The sequence below is a fragment of the Elgaria multicarinata genome, chromosome 22 (assembly GCF_023053635.1).
Source record: "Elgaria multicarinata webbii isolate HBS135686 ecotype San Diego chromosome 22, rElgMul1.1.pri, whole genome shotgun sequence".
Lineage (NCBI taxonomy): Eukaryota > Metazoa > Chordata > Lepidosauria > Squamata > Anguidae > Elgaria > Elgaria multicarinata.
Window position 1 is genome coordinate 13,361,837 of NC_086192.1, and position 26,100 is coordinate 13,387,936.

At 45.2% G+C, this 26,100-nt stretch overlaps 1 protein-coding gene across 2 annotated transcripts in view; it reads right to left on the reverse strand.

Moving 5' to 3' along the window:
- Positions 1 to 26,100, reverse strand: part of CUX1 (cut like homeobox 1) — a 313,297-nt gene that overhangs the window by 225,237 nt on the left and 61,960 nt on the right. For both annotated transcript variants that reach the window (XM_063146717.1, XM_063146718.1), the window contains exon 2: positions 19,653 to 19,763. In XM_063146717.1, the coding sequence (XP_063002787.1) occupies positions 19,653 to 19,763 (111 nt within the window). The remainder of the gene's footprint in view (positions 1 to 19,652; positions 19,764 to 26,100) is intronic.

Here is a 26,100-nt window from a genome sequence, read left to right on the forward strand (position 1 = left end):
AACCCCCTGCTCAATGCAGGAATGAGCAGGATGAGAAAGCATCTACTGGGCAAGGAAAGGAGGAAAACCCCAATTGTAACAGGTATTTATTTATTTATTGCATTTCTATACCACCCAATAGCCGAAGCTCTCTGGGCGGTTCACAAAAGTGGCTCAACACACACACACCCATATTCATGAACTAGAAGGGGCTCATCATCTCCCCCAGGAGAGACCCCCTGTCTCTCGTTGAGAACTACAACTCTAAAACTGGAGTGCAAAATCTTTTTTATTTATAGCAGTTCCTCAAGATGGTTGGGGGGCCAGAGATAAGGGGATTTAACATGTGCATTAAAACATAATTCACTGGGCCACAATACAGATTTCCAATGCAGCCCCCAATGCGGGACAGGCTAGCCACTCCTGGTTTAGCAAATGCTGCACTCACTTTTTAAAGCTCATTTCTTGCTTCATCAGGAATTTATTTTTCTTCCTCTAAGTTGCTATTTGTGCATGTGTGACCATACCATAAGTCCCTCTTAATAGTTCTAACGCACGTAACAATGCAGGGCAGAGCTGGGAAACATCAGGTAGACGTGGGGTAAATTTGATGGTGGTGTAGGACAACCTGAAAAATTACTCTGACCCTGATCTAAGAGAAAACGTCATTATGGATCCTAAAAGGCAACAGGATGGTGGTGGTGGAGGTACCTGGTCAATGGAAGTCTTCAAAAAACACTGACAACAAAGGTCCGCATAGTTAAAGCAATGGTATTCCCCGTAGTAACCTATGGCTGCGAGAGCTGGACCATAAGGAAGGCTGAGCGGAGGAAGATAGATGCTTTTGAACGGTGGTGTTGGAGGAAAATTCTGAGAGTGCCTTGGACTGCAAGAAGATCAAACCAGGCCATACTCCAGGAAATAAAGCCAGACTGCTCACTTGAGGGAATGATATTAAAGGCAAAACAGAAGTACTTTGGCCACATAATGAGAAGACAGGACACCCTGGAGAAGAGGCTGATGCTAGGGAAAGTGGAAGGCAAAAGGAAGAGGGGCCGACCAAGGGCAAGATGGAGGGAGGACATTCTGGAGGTGACAGACTTGACCTTGGGGGAGCTAGGGGTGGCAACGGCCGACAGAAAGCTCTGGCGTGGGCTGGTCCAGGAAGTCACGAAGAGCCGGAAGCGACTGAACGAATAAACAGCAACAACAAGAAGTCCTGAGACATTCAACCAAACAATACATCAAAATCTGATGCACTGTAAGGCTTGGGCAGATGCCTTTGAAACATTAATATCCAATAACACATCCTTACAGCCACACGTTTAAATTAATTTCACTTTTTTTGCTTGATATGGAATTACGTTCAGTATAACATACCCGGCCCAAAACACATTAATTTCATAAATCCCCCGCTTCGGAGCGTGAGGTTGTTTAAGACTGCTAGTCCGGAGGAGATCGGTTTAAGCACGTGTCCTAACATTTGCAACGTTGTGTTCTTTCTTTTAATAGCACGGATAAATCCAGGGTGCTCCAGGCACCTCTGTCCTGTTTACAATAGGGTGGGGGAAGGTTTGAGATGTTTAGTACATTCAAAAAGGGATTTGCTGGAGGACTGAAGTGTACTAACGTGTGCCGCGGACTGTCAAATAGGCCAAATTTTCACATACCTGCTATAGTTACTAATTCAACATAATGTTTTTAACCTCCCGTTGCTGGCTTCCTCCACACACCCTGATTGTCAACAGACTGAGCAGGCCGGTTCGTTTCGTGAACGGCGTGGCGTGGCATGTCCCACCAAGGCTTCCAAAAACAGTTTGTCAAATCAAAATGGTATATTTTTAAAGCTACATTAAACTATCAATTCGTTTTTTATAGGTTAGAGGCTCTTCCCAAACCTTCTTGAGTGATACACTCTTAGGAATGAAAGCAACCTGCATAGGTGGGTGGCTGTAAGATACTTCATTTATTTATGTATTTATTTATAACATTTGCATACCACTCCAGATCTAAAACAGATTCCAGAGCGGGGAACGCAAGAGATAAAATAGTAAAAACTAAAAATAAAACAATATTTAAATGATTCTGTTTTAAAAACAGAATGCCAAAAAAAAAACACCTATTCAAGGCAATAAGCCTGTGTGCACCAGTTGCTGGGGAACATGGGCGGGAGGGTGCTGTTGCACCATGTCCTGCTTGTTCATCCCTGGCCGATGGCTGGTTGGCCACTGTGTGAACACAGTGCTGGACTAGATGGACCCTTGGTCTGATCCAGCCTCAGGGCTCTTCTGATGTTCTTATGGTCAGTAAGGAATGCTTCAGGGCTAGTAGCCATGGATGGCCTTCTCCTCCAGGAATTTATCCAACCCCTTTCTAAAGCCATCCAAATTGGTGGCCATCACTACATCTTGTGGTAGTGAGTTCCATAATTTAACTCTGCACTGTGTGAAGAAGTCCTTCCTTTTATTTGTCCTGACTCTCCCACCAATCAACTTCATAGGATGACCCCGGGTTCTGGTATTTTGAGAGAGGGAGAAAAAAAGGAGTATTCAAAAATAAAGAAATGACGCTGGTACCTAAACATTTGATTTTTTTTTCTTTTTTCATTTTTACCTCCCCAGCCAGTCTGAAAGCTCCTGGGAGTGTTGCAAAACGACCTCAATACACATTCATGGGAGGCAGGCGGCATCTTTTCACTCAGCTGAGCACATTATGTCTATTTTAAGCCATCTAAATATGTGTTTATTGCCAATCTTCCTTTAATTGGTATCAAAATCAACTAAATAAAGCCTTAGATATTTTACTTTATTTTTTAAAAAAACCCACACGTGATTATTTTCTCTGCAGGAACACCGAATATTCTGAACATACCCAGGGGGAGAAAAACTGTATGACAACACACAGCCGCAATACACTTCTTGCATCAGCCAATCTAATATTTCATGCAGATCGTTCGGTTGCAACACAGCTAAGACATCGGTTTTCAAATAACTTCCAAGATGCTCCCTCAAAGCGTGGCAGGGCTTTGTCAATGAGAAGAGGGGAGACATGATAGCACTCTTCAAATACTTAAAAGGTTGTCACACAGAGGAGGGCCAGGATCTCTTCTCGATCCTTCCATAGTGCAGGACACGGAATAACGGGCTCAAGTTACAGGAAGCCAGATTCCGGCTGGACATCAGGTAAAACTTCCTAACTGTTAGAGCAGTGCGACGGTGGAATCAGTTACCTAGGGAGGTTGTGGGCTCTCCCACACTAGAGGCATTCAAGAGGCAGCTGGACAACCCTCTGTCAGGGATGCTTTAGGGTGGATTCCTGCATTGAGCAGGGGGTTGGACTCGATGGCCTTATAGGCCCCTTCCAACTCTGCTATTCTATGATTCTATGAAAACCAGAATGAGAGCACAACGAAGGACAGCTGGGTCATTGCTACTGATCTTCTGCAACCCTCAGAAACATGGGGAACCCTGGGTATATATTAGGATGGACACCCCATTCATGCAGGGTCACCGTGCAAGCTAACAAATCTTGACAGCGTTTCTCATGAATTGAGTTTGTACCCCAGAATCCTTTTCGAAATGCCAGAAACCCAGCGTGGTGTAATAGATGGAGCTGGACTGATGATTGTGGGAATCCAGTTCAAATCCCTGCTCTCAGGCACGGAATTCATATTGAAACAGTCAGTGGCTGAGGGGCAGAGAACCGCCTTTGGATGCTGAAGGTCCGTGGACATGCGTGAAGCCCTGAAGAGTCACTGCCCCTCAGTGCAGATCAGGGGTGGGCAACTTATGGCTTTCCAAATGCTCTTACCTACAACTCCCACCATAGCCAGCATAACCAATGGTGAGGGATGATGAGAGAAAACATTTGGAGGGCCGCAAGTTTGTAAGAGATGCTGAACTAAACCGATCAATGGTCTGACTCAGAAAAAGGTAGCTTCTGTGGCAGCTGGTGAGAGGTTCCTTTGCAGACAAACCAATGTGGATAAGGACTCCTCGGAAAAAGAAAAACTTATCGCAGAGCTATCAAAACCAGACAACATGGTGCGTCAAGGCCCACAAGTGAGCTAAGCAAAACAACTAGCAAAGTTACGATTAAAAGGTGAATTCAATATGCTACTTCCTCCAACTTTTCAGACTCAGAACTACCCTGCAAAGTGAGTTAAGAGTACATCTACCCCACCTTTCCAAAAGACTCAGCATTAAGCTAGGATGAGAGATGGAGGCTTGCTTGAGACACTCCTCTGAGTGTCAATTTGAACCTGACTATTTATTTATTTATTGCATTTATATCTCGCCTTTTTCCCTCCAAGGAACCAAAGGAGGCATATATAATCATCCTCCTCTCCATGTTATCCTCACAACAACAACCCTGGTAACCTCCAAATTAGATTACTGCAATGTCCTCTACATGGGGCAGCCTTTGAAGACGGTTCGGAAGCTGAAGCTTGTGCAAAATGCAGCGGCCAGATTGATAACTGGAACAGGGAGGTTTGAGCATGTAACACCGATTCTGGCCCGCTTGCATTGGCTGCCTATATGTTTCTGAGCCCAATTCAAGGTGCTGGTTTTAACCTATAAAGCCCTACATGGCTTGGGACTGCAATACCTGATGGAACGCCTCTCCCGACATGAACCTACCCGTACACTGCGCTCAACATCTAAGGTCCTCCTCCGAGTGCCTACTCCGAGGGAAGCTCGGAGGATGGCAACAAGGGAGAGGGCCTTTTCAGTGGTGGCCCCCCAATTATGGAATGATCTCCCTGATGAGGCTCGCCTGGCCCCAACATTGTTATCTTTCAGGAGCCAGGTTAAGACTTTTCTCTTCTCCCGGGCATTTAACAGCATTTAACAACACTAAGTTTGTTTTCTAACAGACCCCAGAACTGTTGTTTTTAAATGGATAGAGTTTTTTATATTGTTGTTTTTATGTTTCTGATTATTTGTAAATTGTGTATACTTTTTTTAACGTTTACTGTTTTAACTTTTGTAAACCGCCCAGGGAGCTTCAGCTATGGGGTAGTATATAAATGCAATAAATAAATAAATAAATAAATAAAACCCCGTGAGGTAGGTCGGGCTGAGAGTTTCTGAACATGCTGGTGTTCTCAAATCCTGTTCTGTAAATTATATTGAATGGCTTATTGCTGCGAAACATGGGGCTTTTTATGTATTTATTATTTATATCCCGCCTTTTTTCCTCCAAGGAACCCAAGGCAGCATATATAATCCTCCTCTCCATTTTATCCTCACAACAACCCTGTGAGGTGGGCTGGGCTGAGAGTCTGTGACTGGCCCAAAGTCACCCAGTGAGCTTCCTTGGCTGAGTGGGGACTAGAACCCGGATCTCCCAACTACCAGTCTAATGTTCTTGCTACTACACCACATTGGCTCTCTTCAGAGTTCTGGCTGAAACCCAGAGCCAATTCAACACCCCACTGAGATTAGCGCCACCAGCCTCCACTGACGGGGAGGCACATTTATCTTTAGTTCAGATTTTTGTTTGGTTTTGAAACTGTATTTCAGGCATGAGGGGGAACAGAATAGACGACAGCGGAATTCATACCAAGGGGGAAGGCACCTGAAAAAAATGCTATAAAGTCAGCTGAGGTATATATTTAAAATTTAACTCGTTTTTTTAACAAGGGGAAGGAAGCAGCACTGAGTAATTCCTGGTTTAGGAAAAAAACTATTTTGGTTAAAAAGGGCACAGATCGCTTAGAGGTTGGGGGACGGGAGGGGAAAGAGAAAATACGCTCAAAGCCTCTCATTATGCATCTCTCTAGGTCAAGCACTATGTGCGCGCAAGCCCTCACACACACAGGGCCACGCGCATGCCTGCGTTGCTGCAACTGCATACTTTAGCAGCCTACAGAGCATTAGGGATCAAGGCCATGCGCCCCAGGATAACGGGGCTAACGCAGCCTCCAAGCCCCTGGGAAAATCCCAGGCAGCAAACCCTGCCTACATTTAGCTCCAACAGCCTCGGAGTGAACTGCCTAACCGATGGCAAATAAGTTTTAAAGAATTTAAAAAACAAACAAAAGGGTTTTTTTAAAAGCCTCTCTCAATTCACATGTTTATTTTTCTCTGCAATGCCTCATTATTATTATTATTATTATTATTATTATTATTATTATTATTATTTTAATTTGTATCCCACCTTTTGCCCAATACTGGCAAAATTTAAAACATATACATTTTAAAACCTAGGAAAAGAAATGTACAAAAATTAAAATTAAAATTAAAATAAATACAATATTAAAACACTAAATGTTTAAAACACACAACAATTTTACAAGACCTTAACATAGATGGAGGGCCAGATTATTCTCCAAAGGCCTGCAGGAACAAAAAAGTTTTAGCCTGCTTCCGAAAGCCCATCAAGGAGGGAGCCAGCCTAGCTTCCCCGGGAAGAGAGTTCCAGAGCACCGGAGCAGCCACCGAGAAGGCCCTCTCCCGTGTTCCCACCAAGCGTGCCTGTGAAGATGGCGGGACTGAAAGAAGGCCTTCTCCAGAAGATCTCAAAGCACGGGCAGGCTCAAAAGGGAGAATACAGTCTTTCAGATAACCTAGACCCGAGCCATCTTTCAGTCTATCTTTCAATAAAGATTTTCCAAGTACAGAAAAAACAAGTTTTTGACATGGAAGGCTCATTCCCATGTCAGTTCCTCACGACCTTCACTGCAGCTAAGGAACTACCTCGGCAAGGACGTGAAATGCATTGAAAACGAACCAGACTGCCCGCTTAAACGAGATCCGAACCCGTGCTTCCAAGCCGGCTTCAAATCCCGATTAATCAGGAGCCCTAGACCAGCTTCATTGGTGTTAGCAATGTTGTTAACGCCACACTTAGCCGCGGCCAATGCTGGCAGAGAAACAGCAGAGGAGGTCCGGAGAGAGGCTGCACAGTCCTGCCACTCACGCCCAAATGATAGAATCATAGAATCATAGAATAGTAGAGTTGGAAGGGGCCTATAAGGCCATCGAGTCCAACCCCCAATGAGGAGCCATGAGAAGCATTACAGAATAAGAAAATGCCCTGTCCTTTAGGAAGCCTCCTTATTTTGATGTGTTTGCGAAGGACGCGACAACTCTATTCTTTCATACTCTGTTGGCTGGGTGGGGGATGCTGGGAGTTGTAGTACTTCTTTTTCTGTCTAAGCATGCATAGGAACGGGCCCGAAGTTTGTCCACCGTTAATGATCACATCATGGAGGAACCCCTGAAAAGCATCCAAGAGACCTCAGGACACCCTGCATCTGACTTTGAAAGACAATGCTCTAGAGTCTGTTCAACATATCTGTCAATGCTAGTATGACATCTGCTGCGGTCATGCAAACAATTTACGATTTATGGCCACGGCGTCCAGCAAGGACTTGCAAATTTGCTCCAGGCCGTTCATAGATAAATCAGATGCACAAATGTATTTCTCCCCACCAGCCCATTCTATAGGTACACAATGTAAATCAGATGTATGTTTGGGGAAGAAACTCCAGCTGTTCATGGCCAACAATTTTTTTAAAAAAATTGTAAACAGTTGTAACCAGAACTGCATAAATTCTTCACTGCCGCAAAAAACAGGTCTTGCTTCAAATGCCAGTGAAAAACATTGCAGTCATGATTCTATTGAATTTAAGCCACAAGGATTACTTGAAATGGACCGGCTACAAATATTTCTGCCGGGGGGGGGGGGGGAATAGAAACAACCCTAGTTTTCACAATTAGCAAAAAAATCCATATGTGATTTTCCACACTTAGTTTTGACCAAGGACAAAAGCACAGTATTTTTTTTAAAAGCCCTCAGAATCCCTGGAATCAGTCTTGCCAACTAAAACACCTACTACGAATTTAGTAATGGCCTAAGCAAACATAAATTACGGGGCCAGACATTTTAAAAGGGAAAAAAAATGATTTATTGTCACATTGGAGACACGGCAGGATAGCAGCGTAATTTCATTTTTCCATATATTCATCAACACTGAAAATGCGTTAATTCAAAAAGAATCCAACAATAAAAATCACTCTCCGTTTCTCTACTTCTCACGTGCTCCTTAATTTGTTTGCAAATGGCTCTCAAGGGGCAACTTCCTTATAAGGCAGGCACATAAAGGCTCTCTCCTTGGGACGGCTGGGCGGGGTTTGGTGGCTTTCCGGTTCCTTGTCACACAGAGTAGGGCCAGGATCTCTTCTCGATCCTCCCATAGTGCAGGACACGGAATAACGGGCTCAAGTTACAGGAAGCCGGATTCCAGCTGGACATCAGGAAAAACTTCCTGACTGTTAGAGCAGTACGACAATGGAACCAGTTACCTACGGAGGTGGTGGGCTCTCCCACACTAGAGGCCTTCAAGAGGCAGCTGGACAGCCATCTGTCAGGGATGCTTTAGGGTGGATTCCTGCATTGAGCAGAGGGTTGGACTCGATGGCTTTATAGGTCCCTTCCAACTCTACTGTTCTATGATTCTATGATTCTATGAAAATAATCCATTGAGGACTGAGCATGCTTCATAGCCACAGAATGGTGGTGTCTTTAATGGATTCCCCCCCCCCAACTTGGTAAGAAAAAAAGATGTAAGAAGAGGTGGGAATTCCTGCATTGAGCAGGGGGTTGGACTCGATGGCCTTATAGGCCCCTTCCAACTCTACTATTCTATGATTCTATTATTCTAAGTTCCTTGGAGGCTTCCGAGGAAACAAAACCTTTTCATACTAAAGCCCCTTCTCAGTTTGCTAGAACTTTATTCCAGACAACAATTGTTCAAGACAGTAACTTAAAGTCTGGGTCTCAGATGAATCATCTCTAAACATGATGAACGAAGTATCAAATTGGGAAAGTATTTCCACGTGTACAGAGCATTCACACAGCTCATCGGGCTGACAGCAAGCTTTGTGCAGAGACGCAAACTTGGAGAAGGTTTGAAGCTGATCCTCCCTCTATGAAGAGGCAAAAGCATCCTATGGTAACATGAGGATGGGGTCTCCCTTGATCTGTTTTCATGGGTCAAACGGAGGGGGGAGTGCCTGAACTTGACACCCCACTCCCAGTCTCAAAACAGGGAGGAAGCAAAGTAACTTCTAAACAGCCCTTTCACAAAAACAAATAAATAAATCCCAGGGGATCATGAAATCACATGTGCAAATATGGGCTTTTGTATGTAAAACTAAAGCATCCATAAAAACCTGATGTAAATAAGGACTTTGTGATGAATATTAGCTTGAACATATCCAGACCCCAAGATACCAAAGAATTTATGATGCTGCCTAGGAATTTGAAGTGTTTGTGTGATTAGGTGCAATTATTTGAAACATTTCTCCACCCTAGGAATAAAGCCCATGACCCCCTAGAAGGGTGGAGACGAGCGCCACCAATTCCATTAATATGCCATTAATTTTTAAGAGTGAAAAATATTCAAAGTCAGACAAGATGAATCCCAACCCCCACAGCTAATTCCATCTCCACATTGCGCAGAAAAGCAAAACGTCTACGGTTCACCTTTATATATTTATTTTTGAACCTCGCATTTTCCTTCCGAAAAAAAAGAGAGAAAAGAATCAATTTGGCTATCAAACAACAGAGAAAAGGGGTCTAATTAAACCAACAGTCATTGAAATGAATTATTGCCATGGCACAAAAATATCTTAGGAAGAAGCTTTAAAAAAAAAATTAAAAATCCATCATGTAAATTAACCAGAAGCCTCTTAGGTAGTTCTTAGAACGTGAGAGTGAGATCATATGCTTTCCGGGAGAAAACTTCCCTGTGGTTCAAAATTTCCATTTACTTAGGAGAGAGTCCGGGGGTCAGCAGGGGGCCATCACAATTCTGTAAGTGTTAAGGTGCTCTGTTTGAGAGCTCATTTATTCAGCCTTCTGTCAACTTGCAAGGTTCTTTTTTTCCAGACCAGTTAGAGGCTGTTTATGCTCAGAGTGCACCTACCGCCTGGTTATGCTCAAAGGCTCCCCTGTGTGCCTTCAGATCCCAGCAAGGTTTGACCATCAGCGTCAAGAAAACAGATGTCAGGTGGGCATTAAAAGGCCATTCTGTCACTTTCCAGACTTACCGACTGAACACATCTGTTCAGAGGAAATGACCATCAGACCAGCAGTCAAACTTTCAAGGCCGCGAGTGTGGGGATTGCTGTGCCGTTCGCCTGTCCAAAGGAGAATGGCCAGGGAGGTTGAGCCTTCACGGAAAGAGTGGTACAGACACCATCAGCAGCAATTGCAGACCACTGAACCAAGTGTTAGAACCGTATCATCTGAAGCTATGGGCCTGTTCAGAAGACAGCTTAAACCTAAGGCTTTTGGTTAAGCAGGAGGGTTTAAGGTGTCTTGTGCAATGCGCTTTGCTAAAACCTGCTCACTCACTAACCACGGTCGGTCCATCCGCGGCAGGGTTGGCGGCTCTAACCGTGGCTTAAAGCGTTGTGTGCGACAGCACGGCTTGTGGTTAGTGCTAACCTCAGAGAACCACAGTTCTGCTAACCACAGAGCCTGAAGTGTGGACTGAACAGGCTCAATCCCGCTCACAATTATAACACCATGCTCCACCACTCATTTTAAGACACGAAATCTGACCGCAGGCAAGATCCATAAGCGAGCAGTTCAGCCCTGACGTTCATAATGGGGAGCTTGGGCACGCGAGTGCAGACCTTGCCAAATTTCTGACAGCTGAGCTAGCCTTGTTTTCTGAATGGAGGAACACTTCACTCTCATGGCTGAAAAAGGTTTGGAGTTTGCAATGACAAGTATTACGTGCCCTGGAAGGTGGTAAGCCCAGAGCAGGCATTCTGGGGTGTTCCAGCATCAGACACAATCATCTCATTCAAGTCACTCCCAATGCAAAAAGGCAGCCAGAATTATCCACCCCTAGACAAGACAGGGGTACAGTCAGAACAAGCACTCACTCATATGCACAGCGACAGCATCCCTTGTGGAAGCTTTGAATTATTTAATTCACTTCTCGCAGTGCACAGACAGTTCTCTCCGAGGACCACAAGATGTAGTGACGGTCATTAATTTGAATGGATTTAAAAGAATAAATCCTGAGAGAGCACCTTCTCCCTTACCAACCTGCCCGGTCACTGAGGTCATACAAGGGCCTGCTCCTGGTGGTTCCACCTAGATCCATCCTCCGGTTGGAATCCACCAGGGGAAGAGCCTTCAGCGTGGTGGCCCCCCTCCTGTGGAACTCCCTGCCTCTGGAGGTCAGGCAGGCGCCAACCTTGTACTCCTTTTGGCGCCTCCTGAAAACATCTTTATTCCAAGAAGCCTTTCTTTAACATGCAGCCTTGGATTTCTGATTTTTGCTTCTTTTTAAATTTTGTTTTAACTGTTTTATTCTGTTTTTATTTTCATTTTACCTTGTACACCGCTCCGAAATTTTTCAATGGGGAGCGGTATATAAATATTCTAAATAAATAAATAAATAAATAAATAAGGGGATTAGACAGATTCCTGGAGGAGAAGGCTATCAATGGCTACTAGCCACGATGGCTCTGTGCTACATCTTGTGCATCAGTATGCCTGTGTACACCAGTTACTGGGGAATGCAACGTAAGAACATAGGAGGAGCCCTGCTGGATCAGACCAAGGGTCCGTCGAGTCCAGCACTCTGTTCACACAGTGGCCGACCAGCTGCCACGAGATATAGTGATGGCCACCAATCTGAATGGCTTTAAAGGGGGGTTGGATATATTCCTGGAGGCAACGGCTATCAATGGCTACTAGCCCTGATGGCTGTGTGCTATCTCCAGTATTCGAGGCAATAAGCCTGTGTGCACCAGTTGCTGGGGAACATGGGCGGGAGGGTGCTGTTGTACCATGTCCTGCTTGTTCATCCCTGGCCAATGGCTGGTTGGCCACTGTGTGAACAGAGTGCTGGACTAGATGGACCCTTGGTCTGATCCAGGATGGGACTTCTAATCATCTTAGGACAGAGCCTAGAAATTGCCATGCTGGGAGGTTTCATCTTGCATCCTTCAAATTGCAGGGTTTCGTCTTGCATCTGGACCAGGCTTTAAACAGGTACAGCTGTGAACGGCTATTAAAAAGCCAACATCCACATCACCATTTGCGGCCACAGTATCACGCCACTTCGAAACCTAAAGTACTCAACTAGACCAGAGCCGGCTCAGTTTCCACCTTTGATACTCCCAGCTCCAGACCCGAGGAAATAAAAAGCATTTCGCTTTGGGGTCCGTGTGAACTCTCCAAACTCTCGCACTTGTGATCTTTTCTCCTGGCAGACAGAACAAAGCAGTTTAGAGCCTTTGGTTAAAAAAAAGAAGCGTTTCTCCTGGTATCTCTGTGGCTGGGTTGAGCTTTTAAGAGTAGCTGCGGAGATTCGAAATTATCAAGATCAACCACATTTTCAAAATTAATAAAGAATGCTTAAGATTTAGATCTACTGGACCTCTTAAGAAGCTGCACAGCTGGCAAAGTTCTCTCCCATTCACCCACCCGCACCAGTTTTAACACAGTATACATTTCAGGCAGCCTTAATCCTGAAATGGTCAGAACACCCTGTAATTAACTATTATATTTTAAAGTGGCTAACTACAGAAAATTCAAACACATGATATCACCATTATGTAACAGTACCTAACGTACAGTCCTAGCGAAGGCCTTGTCCAGAAATATCACCTTTTGTCAGCCGTACCCAAACTTTCACTGTGGGGTTAATGCATAAATTTTCCCTCGGAGCGCTCTCTACCGATTTACAATGGGACAAGAACTCCCTAGAGGGCCCGTGGCTTTAACAATATAACAAAGATCTCTTTTTGAGCCTCTAAAATCTGGCTGCTTTTCCCGAGACACGGATGCAAAAGGGAACTCACTATGCAAAAGGGAACTCACAGAACCTGGGTTCTGTAGCTAGAAGGCGCACCAGCATTCGGCCAGTGAAAAGGAACATGAACCGGTCTTTAACTAGAGCTAAAGAACCAAGAGCAACCCAAATCTCTGCACATTTGCTCCTTGTCCCTGCAAATGCCACCCACCTTGGTATTGTGGTATATCTGATTCCTGTTAACACAGGCTAAGAGAGAGTTTGGAGCCTGGGTTGCAAAAGCTAGTTTTAGAGCGCCACCCAGGTTCGTGTCAACCAGGGTTTATGCTGAGCAGATGTAGAACAGGGTAAAGGGGAGGCGAACATTCACACACACGAGAAGAAATGGAACACATATGATCTATTATATCTGGATGAAGCACTTAGCTACCGACGAGTTAAAAGTTATACAGAGCTGGTTATTCCGGAAATGACTGGGGGTGTTTTTGCATGCTTCCCAGGAGGAGTCTCGGGTGAACACAAAGTACCCGAATTATTCACGTTACAAAAATTGGAAATGAAACAAGATTCCCATCAGCTGAGGCAGTTCACATGTCAGACAGTTCACAACAGATTTAAATATCCTAAATGCATCATGAGGTAACCACCTGAACACTCTTCACACATGCCTGCCAAAAAGACAGCGATGCCTTCGACAAGGTCTATTCAACCAAGACGTGGTTTTGGTAGCAATCGTGATCAAACCCTGCTTCAAGTTGTTGAGGGATGTAGCCTCTGGCTGCTGCTGCTGACACTATGCCCTAGAACAGACTCATGGCTCCTGATGTTTTCTGAGATAAGGCAACAAGACCCAGAGGGGGAGCAGTAGCAGAAGAAATCTTTGAATTTGAAGTTTTAGAAAACTCCTTTCCAACGTCAACACGGGAATGCCTGCAACAGCGTCTCACCCTGCAAACGCGCCTGCCTGCCAATTAAGGCCGAAACACAGAAACAAGTCACCAGTACACGAGTTGTAAGGCACTTCACCACCAAGAACTTAGTCTTAACAGACGTTGCGTCTCTCCCACTAAGGCAGCCGGCGTTGCTGCTTCTGTTCCCGAAGGCACCAAACCCTCTATATGCCGTTGGAAACACGACAGCCCAGAACGCAAGGCGGGCATTTGCTAAGAGGAGTTACTTGAGTGGGTCTTTCTCGTTCCTCTCCAAAGCATCCAAACAGCCCTGTGTGCAGACATTTCAGAGCTCTAACTGCCACTGACAGTTGAGGAGGGAGGAGGCTGCTCCAGGGTTCGTCTAAATACCAATTTACTTGCAACAGATTTTGAAAAGCCTCGTCAGGCATCTTGGACAGTAGCACGCAGGAAGCTGGGAGACAAGACGCACTTAACGACTAACCTGTGGCAAGACCCTGCCATGGGAAAACGTGAAAGGGAAACGATTTTAAGAAACTCCTCCAGACGCAGGCTGCCTGCTGCCCAGAGCACAGCAAGGGAGCTGAAAAACCTCGAACTCTGGCATTGCGTCACATGAAAAAGGCTTCCCGTCCCATCGTCCCCACCGCGACCCACAGGACAGATTAAATTAAGAGGCTTCCGCTGCAGCTTCGTAGGCTCTGTAAAGTATCTTGCAGACTACGTATTCCTTGTCGCAAACACGCTTATTGCATCATTAAACGTTTTGAGATGAGGAATTTAACGGACTGGAAGACTAGCAAGCTGCCCTAATTTGTAGCTGAGATGACTGAGTCTGCATTGTAACCAAGGGCAGTAATCCTAGCAGCCTTGCGCGTGGGGCCAGTTACATCGGACTTGGCCCGTAAGCGGCCCCTACGGCTTGCAGCCACAAGGCAGCGCTTCCGAGGGCAACTCCCAAAACGAGAGGGAACGCTCCTTTCCGGAAGAGGCAGGTCGTGAGTCATAGTTCGGTGGTAGCGAACATCTTTTCCAAGGTTCAGTCCCTGGCATCTCCAGGTTAGGGCAGGCGGAGAAAGACTTCTGTCTGAAATTCTGAATGGCCACTACTAGTACTAAACTAGATGGAACACTGGTAATGTAAGCCTGTGTGCACCAGTTGCTGGGGAACATGGGTGGGAGGGTGCTGTTGTACCATGTCCTGCTTGTTCGTCCCTGGCCGATGGCTGGTGGGCCACTGTGTGATTAGTGCTGGATTAGATGGACCCTTGGTGTGATCCAGCAGGGCACTTCTGATGTTCTTATGTCTATCTTCGCATAATGTACATGAATTACTATTTTTCCAAAAGTTAATTTCATTATTTAACTGTTCTGTTTTGGCAATTAGTAAACATATCAACCTGTTGCTCATTAAAACATTGTTGCTTTCGTTCAAATACCGGCAATACTTTTACAGCGCCATCCTATCTTCTTTACTGTGTTCAGTAGGGCTTACTCCCTTGAACGCACATTCAGGATTGCAGACTTTAAAAAAAAACCTGACCAACGTTTGACACGTCATAATCTTTTGTGACCAGTCAAATGCTAAACCCTAGTTTATTCTTGGGCTTTGCAGTGTTTTATTTTCTTTTTCTGCTGTGATTTTATTTTGTAGGAAATTGGGGAAGGTTTAAAATATGGTTTCACAGAGGAGCAGGATAAAAAAAAAAAAAGATTCTATTAAACACACAGGTAATTCCTTCCGGTGGTCTTTTACGAGAATCTTTTACATTTAATTTGGAACACCTGAAGTTCATTGCAATGCTTATTATCATTGTAAAAACAGACCAAGCCTTTGTTTCCTTCTGCCTGAGCAGTTCTTCCGATATTTTCCTCATTTATGCTGATGAGAGCCTGCTACCGTTGCCTGTAATCACCTGAGGAGGCAGAAGATGGCCCTGTTGGTTTTTGCTGCCCGTGCGTTGTCCTCTGTCTTTGCATGCAGGAACTACATTATCGAGTACACGGTAGCTACTTAGATGGACAGGTCTCTTCCTTTTCTTTAAACTGACCCCACTTTAAAGTTGCGGTCCCAAGAGAAGCATGCACAATCACGGTACACAGATTGATGACCACAAAAAAACCCCAAAAACCTGAAAAGATGAGCCCAAGTAGGTGGCAAGATTTATTTTATTTTTTTGCAGTGATCAAATGAGACATGAGCAGGTGTTCGATTGCCTGATTTACACATCACGATCGGCGATAAATCCAAACACACCCAAAATGCGTATAGCTTTGCTCCTTGGGGCCTTCTGAATCATAACACAGAGCCAACTCGTTCAAGGAACCAGGAAGAAGGACGCAAAGCTGTAATATGCAAAGACTAAACAGACATAGACACAATGGATGCACGCAGTACATTTGCGTTACCAAACAAGAGGGCTGTTTAACTCAAATGCTTACATTTACGGCCATCTCAACCGACCAACAAAGCAAGGCGGGAATCATAGGTCCAGTTCACACAGAACGAGAAACCACCATGGATGAATTTCCCCGTAGGGCTTCCTGTTGAGGCAGCAGCCACCATTTTGAATATTTGAACCACAGCAGGGGCATGTCATAGCTTGCCGTTATGTGCAAACCTGGCAGGATGGTTGGTGGTAATTGACAAACCACCCAGAATCCAGGGGTGGGTGGGTGGGCGGTCAAGCACCCCAACACCTCTCGTCACGTTTGCACATAACAGCAAGCGATGGTGTGACCCCACCGCAGCTCAAATGTTCAAAATGGCCACCACCGCTGCAACAAGAAACTCCAGAGGGAAATTCATCCACAGTAGCTTCTCATTATCTATGAACCAGGTCCTATTTTTCTTCCAAATGAGCTGGCACTAAATACTTAAGAGCCAGCCCTTAGACAATGAAAATAATAATGTAAGAACATAAGAAGAGCCCTGTTGGATCAGACCAAGGGTCCATCCAGCTTTCTGCCCCCAGGGGCCAACCAGCTGCCCACAGGAAACCCACAAGCAGGACCTGAGTGCAACAACCCCTTCCACCCATGTTCCCCACCAACTGGTATACACAGGCAGGCTGCCCCGATACTGGAAGTAGAATATAGCCATCAGGGCTAATAGCCTTCTTCTCCAAGAATTTGTCTAATCTGTCCAGTACGGAGATCATAATTAAATTCTTGGCCACCAGAGTCACATTTTAAAAAAAATATTGGAAGACCAGATATGTGGGATTTTTCGCCCAGTCTTCCTACCTACACCAAATTACTATTCTGCTGAAGAGAATAAATACCAGTTTCCAGGAAGGGTCAGAACACCATCCTTGTCCAGAATGTGTGTGTGTGTGTGTGTGTGTGTGTGTAGATTGGGGTGTCTCCCTATTGTGAGTTTCAGCCTCCTACACCAGTGTTGGGCAGATGCTAGATCACCAGATGTGTTAGACTTCAACTCCCGGAAGCCCCTGCCAGCATAGCCAATGGTCAGGAATGCTGAAAGGTCTAGTGATTGACTTGGCCCACCTAGTCCATCCCGTTTCCCACAGTGGCATGAAGGCACGAGCCCTTCCTCACCGCACGCCCCCAGCTGCATCTGAACATGCAGATTTAATTTAGCCACTGATAAACGTGTTGTCTTTCATGAATTTGTCTCATCCCATTTCATTTATGTTTTAGTAACAATAATCACCACATCTTGTGGGAGTGACGAGGGAATAAATTAACCATGCTAATAAAGAGTACGCAGTTCTGTTGATAGGGTGTGTACCGACTTTAACATATTCAGCAAGCGCATCTCACACATCATCATCATGTCTTCCTCGTAAGGAGATGTGGTAAGAGAGCTACAAGCATTTCAAAGTTAGCTGCCCAATCCATTTTAAGAAGTTATTGGAATCTGTTGATAACTCCAAGCTTCCAGGGGCGTGTGGGGGAGAAGGTCCCAATAGCTGAAAGGACGACATAATCTGTAGGAAACGAGGGCAAAGACTGAGAAATGAGATTGATGAGTTCAAGGAGAGAGAAACAGGGGAAATGGTGCCAATATGACATATTCAACTAGTATTCCCCCTGCACACAACATAGGATAATTACATTCCTTTGTCTTATTGCATCTAGCATTTCCTCCCTCCCTCTCTCTCTCTCTCTCTCTCTCTCTCTCTCTCTCTGTGTGTGTGTGTGTCTCATCATTCTATGCGGAAACTCATCACAAATTCATTCGCTGTGAATTATGCTATCAAAGCTGTTGGCTTGGTTTTTGTTGTTAGTGTGTCAGAACAGCCTTCCCAAAACCTGGTGCCCTCCAGACGCTTTGGATTTCCACTCTCACTATTCCTAACCACTGGTCATGGTGGCTGGGGATTATGGGAACTGTAGTCCAAAAAATCTGGAGGACACCAGGTTGGGAAAGGCTGTGTTAGTAGTTGATTTCCTTTAACAATTCCCCCTGCCCCCAAATACCAAACATACTCCCTATAACAAAAGTTCCTTCCCCAAACTGGGTGTTCCCAGCTGTCTTGGCCTACAGCTCCCATCATCCCTACCGAGGCTGATAGGAGTTGTAGGACAAAACATCTGGAGGGACTCCGGTTAGAGGAGGTTCTCAGCTATATTATCCCGCTCATCACCAACGCCATCTTCTACAACTCTCAGTTCTCTGTGTAACATCTGTCTCCTAAGAACGGAGAGACCAAGAGTCCCATTTTTCCTGCTTCCATCAAATATCGGCTTCTCACAAGCAGGAGGGGGGGAACCAAAGAGCCTTCCCATCCACAAGCCACACTGTTGAGCAACAGTCCTCTTTTTGAAGCCAAGCAGTTCCAGTATCTGCACCACAATCTGGGCTGCACCTTGAAAACCAAGCTCGCTAGGGGAAAGAGTCTAGCACACGTGACGCTGCTGTATAGTGAACCAGAACACTGGTCCATCTCACCCAGTGTTGGTAGCACCAACCAGCCACAGTTCTCCAAACAGTCAGACAGAGATGATTTCCACTCCAGGCCCGCTGCCTGAGATGCTTTTAAGCAGAAATGTGGGAGAATTGAACTACGGGCCTTCTGCAACCATCTGTCAGGTATGCTTTAGGGTGGATTCCTGCATAGGCCCCTTCCAACGCTACTATTCTACGATTCTACACAAGCAAGCCAAATGTTCTAATGCCGACCTACGGCTCCTCCCTTCCAAAAGGTACAAAAGTGTAAAACAAAATAACAAACAGGAGCATAGATAGGTGAACTGGGCTCAGGCTTCTCATGGTCTCAACCATCTCTATAGCCATGACGGCAAAACCATTCCCATTCTATTATGCCTGCTGATTTTGTGTAACTCAACACACAACCACACACAGAAGAGCCTATGACCTATCGCTTCCAGCCATGAAAATTGGGATCTTACCTCAGGCAACAAAAGGAAATAAAAAATAAAAAAGCAAAGTTAAATGTGGTTTAGATGTTGCTTTCAGGCAAACGCAAAAATTTACTTGCAAATTATTTTTCTTGGGATCCTCCCCTTCCTTTATTTAAATCTAAGGGGGGGGGGAAATAAACGAAGGCACTGAAACTTGCTAACATATTCATTTCAGCATGCTCCAATAACTATGGATTAGATATATAGATATTTCCCAGGTAATGTAATCAGAATTCTACATTTACAAAGCCATCTGATTCGACTGGCATTCTATCCACTTTATTACGTTACTAATTAATTTTGTGGAAACAACGCATCTTTAGAAACGGAACGTTTTCTATGTAAATAAAAAAGCAGCGGAAAGTTTCTCGCAGAAAATCTGACCGTCTCAAGCGTTACAATGTAGACCGCATGAAGTCGGACGCCCTCACCTTCAACCAAATGATTATAATACCCCATTCACAAAACAGGAGTCCGAGGAACAACCTGAAAGTAACGGCCACTCAAGTCCGCTTCCATTGAAAAAATGCATGTCCCTTGCTAGGCAAGGAAATCTGTGTGGAATTAGCACTGCAGCTCACCTCTGGAGTGTTTTTCTTGAACTCGCGGCTTTGTTCAATAAGTTTCTTTCTTGATTGTTCACTTTCATCTTGTCGGTTAGCCAAAACTGTCGCTGTGGCATCAAGCTCCCTCTATCAAGAAGAAGAAGAAAAAAAGACAGCAATAATTTTAATTATGCTCAGAACCTCTTAAACAAAAGTAATTCAAAAAAACCCAGTGGTGGTGAAAGCAAATCAACTTCAGCACCAAATTATTTTAGATCCCGCATTTGAACCATGACTTTGTTTAACTACCCCATTATCCATCTTTCAATGGCTCCCATAGGCCTCTGCATGATGCCCTCACGTGAATACAATCCACACAGATGACACTCCTCTGGTTTCCTTGGGCGAGGACAATTTAGGCATGAAAAGCCAGAAAACAAACAAGTCTCTCGATAGGCCGCAAGTCTATACTAGCAGTGTAGTGGATCTGCTTCTTTCGCATGAATCTTGACATTATGAACAACTACGAAATACCACCGCTTTTGTGTTCTTTGACCTTTCAGGTTTTTCAGGATCTAGAGGCAAGTCTCAGGAAGGGCGCTGGTTTTATTTCTCTCGCCCTTTCCATGTATGGGAACGGGTTCTCTTGAGAGCAGTCACCTCTTGGCCAATGTCCTATTCTTCAGCTCGTCAGAAAGCCCACAATGACTTTCCCTTTCTTAGGAACAATTGCAATGGACTCCACATCAACAGTAAAGCCATATGCCTCTCATGCTATTACCACAGAATCATAGAATAGTAGAGTTGGAACCTACCCGCCGTACACAGAGCTCAACATCTAAAGTCCTCCTCCGAGTGCCTACTCCGAGGGAAACTCGGAGGATGGCAACAAGGGAGAGGGCCTTTTCAGTGGTGGCCCCCCAATTATGGAATGATCTCCCCAATGAGGCTCGCCTGGCACCAACATTGTCATCGGTTCGGCGCCAGGTCAAGACTTTTCTCTTTTTCCAGGCATTTAACAACGTTAAGTTTGTTTTTTAACGGACCCCAGAACTGTTGTTTTCAAATGGATACCGTTGTTTTTATCCTGTTTATGTTTTCGATGGTTTTAAATTTTGTATACTTTTTAATGTTCACTGTTTTTAATTTTTGTAAACCGCCCAGAGAGCTTCGGCTATGGGGCGGTATATAAATGTAATAAATCAAATCAAATCAACCCCCTGCTCAGTGCAGGAATCCACCTTAAAGCGTCCCTGACGGCTGGTTCTCCAGCTGCCTCTTGAAGGCCTCTAGTGTGGGAGAGCCCACCACCTCCCTAGGGAACTGGTTCCATTGTCGCACTGCTCTAACGTACATCCGCCAGTCTCCCCATCGTTTCTTCCATCCATACCCAACAGGCTTCTTTCCCTTTCAGGCGCACTGAACGACGCGGACAAATATTGGCACAGTGCTCTAGCTGAGCTGCGATCTATTTCTGCATCGCTCTACAAGGCTTTCCTCATATCTCTGCTCATTCCATTTAAGCACTAAATTCAAGTATGGGCACCACATCCCCACGAAGTCAATAGAAGTTGTGTTATGTACCTTCGGGGAGGATTTGCCTCTAGATTTTTCTTTACTTCTAATCGATTTCCTTTCATTGCGAATAAATCTGATGTTCATGAGAAGTGAGAAAAACAGCTCACCAGCGAGGCAGGAGCTAAGTGAGGGGTTCTCTGCAATAGCAAGCTCACTTCTGGCCTGGAACAGCCAGCTTCCCATGGCAAAAGGAACCTGACCCCACAACCTGACCCCAGGCTCCCAAACCAACTAAGCTGAGCATGTTCAAGGACCCTTTGTGCATGGACGCGGAGCTGAGTAGCTCTCACCCATCCTACAGTGCTTATAAGCTTACCAAAACATTTTTTTTTCCCAAAAAAATATGGGGAAATAAAAGGTGGAAACGGACATAACTGTCCAGGGATCATTAACTCTTCCCCACAGAGCAAATTCCTACTACTACTAAGTGGCTAAGGGATACACCTGCAATAATGTTAAGACTAATCCTAAGGGATCCTTAACTGGCTTTCATCCGTTTTTAGGAATCCTGAACAAGAGAAGGACTTGGTTAGCTTTAACCGTAGTTAACATAGGTGCTAATGTGTCCCTTAAATACATTTAAGGCAGGAGGTTGGAATTTGCTCCAGGGAGGGAGCGCACAATTCCGAAACTCACTTCTAAACTCTTAATTGCAGTTGGAATCTACACTTCTCTGTTATCTGTGCTCCGTCCAAACTGGTGATGGAGACAGCATCACATTTTGAGGACACTGGACAGTTATGGCCAGGCCCTATTCAATCAGTTTAGTTATTCTCATATTTGCAACCTTTCCAAGCGTATGAATAACATTGCAGAGATGAGGGTGGCAAAACTGATGGTTGAACACAGACGAATATAAATGTAATAAATAAATACTGTGCCACATGGAGAGTTAGCAGCCTACGGCCGCCAACTGTACAGTTAAGCGCAATATTTCTACCTCTCTGCAGCCTTTCAGAAATCCTGGGGATGATGCAACCACTTTGGGCTATATGAACAACAGGCTCCCAACACTGTAGCCGGTCAGTGCTGCAAAGTCAAACTTTACTACGTGTGTGCCACATGGCCCCCGCCATTCAAAGTCAAGAGGGCGCACATGAGATATACAGAAAGTGGCAATATGCTATTTTAACTGCATGTCAATCGCATGATCTGTGTCTCGTTGTTTGCATAGGTTGCAATCAAAACCCATTGGGCGCATGTAAACTCATTTCCCAATGATAACACGTTGAGTCAAATTCACCAATACCGCAATATATTCCACACCTCATTGGCAAGCTTGCTTTTCAATATTTATTTATTTAAAGTATTTTTATCCCCCATCCATCCAAAACAGCTTACAATCGAACAGTAAAATAAAACCCACAGGCTTCCGATCTACATAAGAACATCAGAAGAGCCCTGCGGGATCAGACCGAGGGTCCATCTAGTCCAGCACTCTGTTCACACAGCGGCCAACCAACAGTCAGCCAGGGACCAACAAAGCAGGACAGGGTGCATCAGCACCCTCCCACCCATGTTCCCCAGCAACTGGCGCACACAGGCTTACTGCCTCGAATTCTGGACATGACACACAAGGAAAGAGGGACGGAAAAGTGGGGGGAAATCAAATGGGTTTTCAGCAAAGGTGAAGGCCTTGGGTAGGCCGTCCAAGTGGAGTGGCCCTGATGTTCTCTCAGCCTGCTCCTGTGTCCCTCACTCCTTCTCCCTTATTCCCACAGGGCAGTTGATGGCATTTAGCCCCATGTGTGTGTTGGAAGGGGAAGTATTGATGTTCCCTTGGCCTTTCCTGTCTCCCTTGCTCCATCTTAGCCGTTAGCATTTTCCCCCCTATTTTTTACTTTTACCATCGCACTAGCTCAGGAGCCCTGAAGGCGAGGAACGTCTTCTTTTTCTTTTAAATAATGCTGGAATCTAACAAGAACCTGCAGGCTGTATAAAAAGGTGCCTTGAGGAGTACACGTCTTCTGTCTCAGGATCACAGCAATTCAACTTTTAAACATTATTTTTTTTCTCACCATGAAGAGGAGATGCCCAAATTTTAAATTAATTCTATACTGCCAGCCTAGGGCTCCTATTCTTCAGATAGTTACTTGAGAGTAAGCTTGTTTAAACTCACTAAGGTTTTACATAAACACACGCACAAGGTCAGGCTGCACATCCATTAAGGTAAACTCAGAATTTAAGGTAATACATGGGCTAAGTGACATATCCAAGGTGTCAAATATTTACTTGGAAAAGCCCTCCATTTTGCAGAATACAACGGCAGCATATTAGCAGATTTTGATCTGGAATGTCACAGCATATGGGGAAACTACTATAAAAAGAAGGAAATCCTTAACAGTTGGACAAACCAGCCTTGAAATTCATCCCAGAGTCAAGAATCCAAAAAGAGTGTGTGTGTACACACACACACACACACACACACACACACACACACACACACATATAACAGAAACCAATGTGGTTAACAGCTAAGCAGAAGGACTTTTCAAAAGATATTAACCATCTGTTAAAAAGAAGAGACCAAAATATACTCCCACCCCCACCCCTCCCACTGCCAAAAATGAGGATTATTCAGGGCGGGGGAAGCCAGACTGTGAGAAGGGCCACAATTAATACCGAAAGAGAGTCATAGAGATTCAGACGAAATTGCAGATCTGTTAAGAAACCGATTTCATTTCCAATTTAGAGGTTTTATAAAACCTGTGGATATTTTGAGAGATTCTGGTCTAAGTGAAATGGACTTTACGTCTATGGAATCAATGGAAAACACGACAGTCATGCTTAGATCAAGTAGACTTAGTAGTTTGCTACACAAAATCCTGAAAGATCTTGAGCCAGTTTTTGAAAACGAAAACTGCCCACGGCAAGAGTCAGACAGCAAACCAGAAACAGGAGCAACCCTTTCCATGGAGGCCAGATCAAGAAGCCACACAGAGGAGGGCCAGGATCTCTTCTCGATCCTCTTCTCAGGACACGGAATAACGGGCTCAAGTTAAAGGAAGCCAGATTCCAGCTGGACATCAGGAAAAACTTCCTGGCTGTTAGAGCAGTATGACAATGGAATCAGTTACCTAGGGAGGTTGTGGGCTCTCCCACACTAGAGGCCTTCAAGAGGCAGATGGACAACCCTCTGTCAGGGATGCTTTAGGGTGGATTCCTGCATTGAGCAGGGGGTTGGACTCGATGGCCTTGTAGGCCCCTTCCAACTCTACTATTCTATGATTCTATGATTCTAGGGTGGATTTTTAGTGACCTTAAAGAGCATACCCGTGTCCTCGCTACTAGAAACTAGATTCTTGCTGAGACCAAGCTACAAGCACTGCTTTCTTACACCGTAAGATTGGGCAGAAGAGTCGTTCCCCCCACCCCCCACCCCCGGAAGGATTTTGTCTGCTGAGGTTCCTCAGGGGGCACAAAAGTTCTGCTCCACTATTAAACTCGCTCTGGCTGTGATCCAGCAATCCAAAGAGCCGCCTTTGCCCCACACGAACCTGCCCAAACATTATGATCATCATCAGAGGCTCATCCTCAAAGCTGCCCCTCCCTTCTGAATTAAAAGAGGTGGTGATGGAAGAGGGAAACTCCCCCTCATCCTTCCCAACCCGCTTTCCTTTTGTGTCACTTTTTTGGGACTGCAAGCCTGTGGGCAGGGACTAAAAAAATATTTTTGTAAGCCGCCTTGAGAGCCTTTTCAGCTAAAGGGCGGGATGAAAAATGCTGAAATCAATCAATCAATGCCCACATGTGGAACGCCCTTCCCAGGGTGGCACACCTGGTACCAAATCTGATACCTTTCCAGCACAGGGCCACGATCTTTTGGTTTGTACGACAGTTCCCACATGTCATTGAGCTGGTTTTAATCTGGTGAGCCTTTTTTTTAAAAGAGGGACATGAGGCCTGCAATAACATGGTGCAGGATGGAGTGCCCCTGTTCAGGGTTCCAGCCAGCCATGGCCTCTGCCAGGATACTCCATTCCAGTGGCTGTGAGGGCAGGGCAGGGGGAGAACACCTCCCCAGGTTCCACTTGTGAACACAGCGAAGTATCAAGCACAGGCTGCTTTCCTATAGCACACTTTTGCAGCACGTTACGGTTTTGTTCCATTCTTCCATCAGTAGCTTAAAGCATATATAGCATTTCAGGCCAGCCAGTGAGAGGAAGGGTACACTGCTTGCACTAAACCCAGGAAACACAAGTAACTTAGACTGAGTTAGGCCCTTGATCTACCTAGCTAAGTATTGCCTACACACAGACTGGCAGCAGCTGTTTCGTGTCAAAGGATTACAGGGCTCTCAAAAGGATGTCAGCCTAATCCATCTTTGTTTCTTAATTACATTTATATCCCCCCCCCTTTTCCTCCAAAGAGCACAAGACGGTATACGTGGTTTCCCACCCCTGCGGCCTAATGTTATGTTCACGACCAACCCGTGAGGTAGGTCGGGAGGAGAGATCATGACTGGCCCAAGGTCAGCTAGCGGGTTCCATGAACAAGAGGCAATTCGAAACTGGTCCCCCAAGCCCTGGTCCAAAATTTAAATCACTATGCCACATTGGCATACTTCGGCCTTGTCTTAACAACTCATAGGTTGTCGCCATAGGTGATCAGGAATTCCATGCAGGCGAGTGAGCCGGCTGGTAGAGGAAGGACAAAACACTCCATCACTTCTCTGTCTGTCTCCTTGGTTCTGGACTAAGCACAGGCAGCACAGAAATGCAGTGTGGAGTAGGGGGGGACGGACAACATGACACACCAAGTCATCGGTCAGTCCTCTGCTGGTCTGCTTGGTAGAAGTCAGGAGTTCTTTTTTTCTAGCCAGCTGAAAAAAGTTGGTACCCTGCTTTCCCTCGCTGGCTATAGAGAAGGGGGCATCTCCAGCTACAGAGAAGGAGACCAGCATAGA